General features: G+C 45.2%; 1 protein-coding gene across 1 annotated transcript; it reads right to left on the bottom strand.

Moving 5' to 3' along the window:
• Nucleotides 1–519: 519 nt before the first annotated feature.
• Nucleotides 520–3,301, bottom strand: TLR5 (toll like receptor 5). Its single transcript, XM_030812490.1, is given in 1 exon segment — nt 520–3,301. A coding segment is annotated over 1 exon segment (2,577 nt). The 3' UTR covers nt 520–724.
• Between the last annotated feature and the right edge of the window lie 3,522 nt (nt 3,302–6,823).

The raw sequence follows: 6,823 nt of genomic DNA, 5'->3' as shown, positions 1-6,823 counted from the left end.
ATGAGGTGTGCTAGGAAATAAAGCTGAAAAGGTAGGTTGGTGATAAATCATGGAAGGTCTTGAAGGCCAGGCTGACATAAAGGCAGCATGTGAGAGAAAGTTCTTGGCTCACTAGGGCAGACCTGGAGAAGCTGAAGGTAAGAACATGAAGTGCAGTACAGCCACAAGAGAGGTAGTGACTCTCATTCATCCCAGCTTCTTTGGGGCCACCTCTTATCTACAAGACAAAGTGTGACTTGCACTCAACAGTGGCATTGTTTCTGTGGCAAAAGAAGGAAATGTGCCTCTGCTTCTGTTGGTTTTCTACTTAATGTTGTTTTGCAGAACACAGAGAACCCAGAATCATGAACCATCCCATTTTTTAGCTGACTGCTAGAGAAAGCACGCCAGCCATCTGCAACTTCTCCCAAGGTGCCCTTCCCATGATTAGGATACATTCCATAATCAACACAGCAGGACAGAACAGTATTATTGAATCTGAAAGAAAATCAGTGGAGACTGGGAACCTCTAAGGGCAGTTGCAATTTTCTAGATCTATTATTTTCCATTTGGAGGTTAGTGAGACAGAACATGGTGTTGATATGAAAATTGAGAGATTTATGTTGTTTTCATAGTAGCGAAAAGAAAAAAAACCTGCGGAGACGACCCCAAAATGGTAACTTGGTGCAAATACAAAGTGAAGAGTTATCTGTGGCTTGAGATAAGTTGGAAATTGCTCCTTTGATTAGGAGATGGTTGCTACAGTTTGCAACCGAATGTTATTGTCTTTCTTCTTTTCTTTTTCTTTCTTTAGTATCTGTTGAGAGAGTTTATGAAGAAACCAGCCAACATCCTGGAGATCCTCAGGCCACCTCAAGTACTGCTGTTTCTGTACAAAGCCTCTGATGGATTGATGTTTCATCAACTGCTACTGGGACAAGGACCCAACCACCACCATGATGAGAGCACTGTTAAGGTCAGATAAGCACCTGCCCTGGGCATAACTGAAGGCTTCAAGGCACCAGCCATCTCTAAGGAAGTGTCTGCTCACAAGACAAACAATCTTTCTACTGTTCCAGATGGCATCCTGGATATTGGCAATGTGGTTTTCTCCTGGGACAAAGTCTCTTTCTTCAAAGCACAGGTTAAATCTGTTTTGGTCACTGTATTGAGTGTCCAGGTGTTTGAGCAAAGCATTCTGCACCCACGCGAAGTCTTTGCTGCTGAAGCACAAATAGGCATCATATTTGTGCATATCAGGTTCTGTGCCCTGGGGATGGTCCTTGAACACCAGTCTCTGGGCTGTCTTATAACAGATAAAACAGAAGCCCCGGAACTTCGTGACTGTGAGGATGGTCATGAGGAACAGAGTCAGAGTGACAGTGCATACAATGAAAAGGGAGAACTTTAGGGACTTTAAGACTTCCTCTTCATCGCAACCTTCCGTGGAAAGAGAGAAGAGGGAAACCCCAGAGAGTGAGTCAGGGTACACACAATATATGTCTGCAGGAGGCCCAGCTATAGTGACATTGGTGTGATTAAGCCAATTGATAAAAGTGCTAAGTTCACATTCACAAATGAACTTGTTATGAGTTATATCCAAGACACTAAGTGATACAAATACATCAGGATTGGGAGCTAGGAGCTGGTTCCTGGATATGTCCAGGATCTCTAAATTAGCAGGTAAATCATTGTGAGAAAGAACTGTCAGCCTGTTGGAGTTGAGGCTTAGTCCCCTTAATGCAGTCAGATGGCTAAATACTCCCGGTGGAAGGGAATTAAGATAGTTATTATCCAAATACAGAACTTGAAGATGAGAAAGTCCCTCAAAAACATTCCAACAGAGCGCAGTTTCCCAGGCAAGTTGCAACATATTTTCTCCAAGGAAAAGCTGTTCTAAGCTGGGATTCTCTGAAGGGGTTTGATCTCCACCACAAGAGGATAAGCGATTTTGATTTAAAATGAGAATCTGGAGATGAGGTACCCGTAGGAGAAAGTAGAGAATATCTAGATTTTCTAGCCTGTTTTCTGATAAGTGGATGAAGTTGGCTGTAAGGTTGATCTTTGGCAAAGTCACTAGTTTATTGCCACTCAAGAAGATGTCAGGTATGCTCGGAATAAAATGAATGGTTGTGAGAGCATTGTCTCGGAGATCCAAAGTCCGTAATTTTTCCAGGAATTTGAATGTTTGGTCTTGAATTATTCCGATGTGATTCTTTTGCAAATCAATGTACGCTACCTTAGGTAGTCCATAGAAATTCGCAGTGTAAAGTTCCCCCAGAAGGTTATACGACAAATTGAGAACTTGGAGGTTGTCAAGTCCGTAAAATGCTTTATCTGCAATCTTATTTATCTTGTTGTAGGCAAGGTTCAGAACCTTCAAATCCTGGAGTGTCTCAAAGACTCGCGAGTTCAGGGAGAAGATAAACCCATGTGAAAGATCCAGGCGTCTCACTGAACTTCTGGCCAGGCCAGCAAATGTGTTCTGGTCAGGATCTTTGATGTTATGGAAGCCAAACCCGGCACCCATGATGTGGTGGGCAAGAATCAAAGAGAAGGCCTGGCTTTTGCTGATGGCATTGCTAAAGTTTCCTGTGATGTCCACTGTCCAGCCATTTCCAGAAACATCTAGCGTCTCCAGCACCATGTTTCTGAATGGGTTCATACATTTTCCCCAGTCCACTGAGACTCTGCTATACAAGTTATTAGCTGCGAGGCTAAAAAAGGAGAGCGTTTTCCCTTGCAGGGGCTCGAGGTCATGTTCACATACAAGGAATATTTGGTTGGAGGAAAAATCTATGGACTTTAAGGAATTCAACTTCCCAAATGAAGGATGAAGGTAAAGGCTACGGATCTGATTTTTGGATAGATCCAAGCGAGTTAAAGACTTTAAATTTCTGAAATAACCATCTTTTAACACAGCATCAGAGAAACCACAGAAATACAGTCTAAGTTCAAACAGATGGAACAGTCCCTGAAAAGCATCTGGATGCAAGAAGTATATCTTACTATTTCCCAGGTCCAAGATTCTAAGGTTGGGCAGGTTTCTGAAAGCCTCCTTGTCAATAGTCAAGGGGGTATACTGGCTCCCGAGCTCCAGCAGCAGCAGCTGTTCCAGAAAGGGGAAGGATGAAGCAGTGACTGTCCTGATATAGTTGAAGCTCAGCAGGAGCCTCTCAGTGGTGTTGAGGACCTGGGGGACCTGGATGAGGTTGCAGAAACGGTAAAAGGCTACTCGGCCATCAAAAGAGCAGGAAGGAATTCCAAACACAGGACTGGCCACGAGCACCACTCCTAGGAGAAGGTCCAGGTGGTGTCCCATGAGCCTATGGAGAAGAAGGGAGAATGAAAACACAGGCATTTAAGCTCAAGGTATTGCACTGGGGTCTTCAGATCTTGGGGGTATTCTCTATGGTGTGCCTGCTCCCTTTGAACCCTTCATTCCTCTGACTCCACAGACGTGAATGCTGGCAGATACAGACAAAGCTATTCTTACTCTCTTTCTGTTTTTTTTTTTTTTTTTTGAGACAGGGTCTTGCTCTGTCGCCCAGGCTGGAGTGCAGTGGCATGATCACAGCTCACTGCCACCTCCGCCTCCCGGGTTCAAGCCATCCTCCATCTCAGCCTCCTGATTAGCTGGAACTACAGGCACGTGCCACTGTACCTGGCTAATTTTTGTATTTTTAGTGGAAATGGGGTTTCACCATGTTGCCCAGGCTGGTCTCCAACTTGTGGGCTCAAGTGACCTGCCCGCCTCAACCTCCCAAAGTGCTGGGATTACAGATGTGAGTCACCACACCTGGCCTATTCTTGCTCTCTTTCTATCAAACACTCATGTTGAATTTTCTGTATACTAGGCACTATTCTAGGTACTTAAAAAACATTTCACTTAATCTTTTCTTTTAAAAAATTTATTTATTATTCTAAACTAAAGTAAAAATAGAGAGATGGGGGTCTTGCTTTGTTGCCCAGGCTGGTCTTGAACTCCTGAGCTCAAGCGATCCTCCTACCTTGGCCTCCCAACATGCTGGGATTACAGGCATGAGCCACTGCACCCTGCCTTCACTTAATCCTTATAATAACTCTATGTTTGTCCATTCATTCATTTATTCATTCATGATTTGCTGAGGTGAGTTGGAGAAAACAGCAGGAAGAGACACAGTGTTGCTTCACTTCAGCCAGGCACCCGGTTCCTAGCCCACAGAAAGCTCGGCTGATGAGTGGAAAATAAATTCACCGTTTATCTCCCTTAATTTGTCTAGGCTACTGGCCCATCTCCATTTATCTGACCTTACTCCACACACAGTCCATCCCATCATGCAGAAATTGGGCACTTTCTGGCATCCCCACAAAGAGCCAGATGTGATCGGTTTAATAAAAGTGTGATAAGTGCCTACTGCTCGCCTGGCAGCTGTGTGATTGTGTGAGTGCACAACAATAAACAGAGACTGGCCCACTTGCTTAAGTCTTGTCGGGGAGCTGAACATCTGTCTGGGTTGAGTGTTTTTTTCATGGGTGTAGCAGAAATGGTACTCAATAAATGTGTCTGGCTTATGTTCCAAGTATTGTGCTGGGTGCTATGAAGAGAAAACACACAAGGACCCCACCCGCAGAGAGCTTGGTGTCTATTATTTGCATAGCACCTCCATCTTTGGTGCCTACTATGCATTCTATTTGCTCTAAATGTAATGAAAGGCCTCTGTTGGAAGGTAAAGGAAGAGTTACATAGCTCAGAGGGCAGGAGAATGAGAGGAAAAATAAATGAAAGAAATAGGAAGAAGGCAATGGTTTATAAAGAGCATGAATCCCGTGAGACACCATCACTGGCAAAAGTGTCAACACCAGTAGAGATTAAGCCTGGAACAGTCACGGTGCTGGAGGTGGGCTAGCTCTGACGAGGTTGTGCTTTGTGCTGGGGCTGATGTATGGTGGGGTTTCCACAGAAACTGTGAGGCTGTGGCACACAAGCTACAGCAAATCAGAAATAGGCATCGATGCCTGGGTTGACTCAAAGTTTCAAACTCAGGCATCTAATAATTGTTAGGAAAAACTTGGTGAGAATGTTTATCACCACTCTGAATTTCTCCTCCATCTCAGTAAATGGCTTCACCATATCCACCCAGAGTCTCAGGGTGACAACACAGCAGAGTCTTTTAAACATCATTCTTTTAAACATCCCCCCAATATCCAACCCGTCAGCAAGTCCTGTTGGTGCCACCTCCCAAGCCTATCCACTGCCCTACTGTAAGCCGCCGCCATCTCTTTGTGTGGGCCAGACTGGAGACTCCTCACTGGCTCTCTTATTTCTGGTCTTGCTTTCATTTTCCAGCCAGAGACAGCATGTTCATTTAAAAACATAATCTGATTGATACCATTCCTCTTTGTACAGGGCCCTTCCCTTCCTTCTTGCTGTACTTGGAATAAAATCCTGTGAGTACTTACATGATTCAGCTCGACTGTCTTGTCAACATTATCTTGAATAGTTTTTCTCAATAACTCATTAAAAAAAATTTGCTGAGCAACCATTATGTGTCAGGCACTGTTTTATTTATTATTTATTTATTTGAGACAGGGTCTCACTCTGTCACCCAGGCTGGAGTGCAGCGGTGCTATCTCAGCTCACTGCAACCTCTGCCTCCCGGGTTCAAGTGATCTTCCCACCTCAGCCTCCTGAGTAGCTTGGATTAGAAGTGTGTGCCAGCATGCCCAGCTAATTTTTGTATTTTTAGTAGAGATGGGGTTTCACCATGTTGGCCAGGCTGGTCTTGAACTCCTGACCTCAAATGATCCACCAGCCTTGGCCTCTCAAAGTGCTGGGATTACAGGCATGAGCCAGCGCACCAAGCCTCAGGCATTATTTTAGGAGCTGGAGATACAGCTGTGAGCAAAATGGACCAAGACTACCCTCATGGAGCTTACATTCTCGTGAACGGAAGAGGTGATAGACAACAAAAGGAAGAGGAAATAGGTACTGACAGGTAGAGGTAAATGCAATGGAAGAAAGTAAAGTGGGAAAAAGGAGATGGGGGTGCCATGGCTGGGGTGGTGGCTGCTGTTTATACAGAGGAGTCAGGACAGGTGTCTCTGATGTAATGAGATTAGGGCAGGGGTCTAACGAAGTAAGGAAAGGATGTAGAGAGGCCCAATGTTTGAGGGAGAGGAGCGGCCAGCACCAAGGTCCTAGGGTGGAAGTACCAGCCATCCTGGAATACACATATGGTCTGCCATTCCAAACTCTTTCCAGCCTCGGGACCTTGGCCAGTGCTGCTTCCTTCATGTGAACCCTCTTCTCTCTGCTCTCACTGTGGCGGGATCTCACATCAGTGTTTCCCCAGAGAGCCTTCTCCTGCACACCTATTTGAAATAAATCCCCCGCCCTGTTACTCTTTCAAAAACCATCTTATTTCCATCAAAGCAATGATCACAAGCCCTTAATTCTCTTGTCTATTTGGTTGCTTATTTATCATACTGTGTCCGAAATTGGCGGGTTCTTGGTCTCACTGACTTCAAGAGTGAAGCCGTGGACCCTCACGGTGAGTGTTACAGTTCTTAAAGGTGGTGTGTCTGGAGTTTGTTCCTTCTGATGTTTGGACGTGTTCGGAGTTTCTTCCTTCTGGGGGGCTCATGGTCTCGCTGGCTTCAGGAGGGAAGCTGTAGACCTTCGTGGTGGGTGTTAGAGCTCTTAAGGCAGTGCGTCTGGAGTTGTTCTTTCCTCCCATCCGGAGTTGTTCATTCCTCTCCGTGGGTTCATGGTCTCACTGGCCTCAGGAGTGAAGCTGCAGACCTTCACAGTGAGTGTTACAGCTCATAAAGGCAGTGTGGACCCAAAGAATGAGCAGCAGCA

Source organism: Nomascus leucogenys, chromosome 5 (assembly GCF_006542625.1).
Source record: "Nomascus leucogenys isolate Asia chromosome 5, Asia_NLE_v1, whole genome shotgun sequence".
Taxonomy (NCBI): Eukaryota; Metazoa; Chordata; class Mammalia; order Primates; family Hylobatidae; genus Nomascus; species Nomascus leucogenys.
The sequence above is the reverse complement of the archived record's forward strand: the minus strand, read 5'-3'. Positions and strand labels throughout refer to the sequence as shown.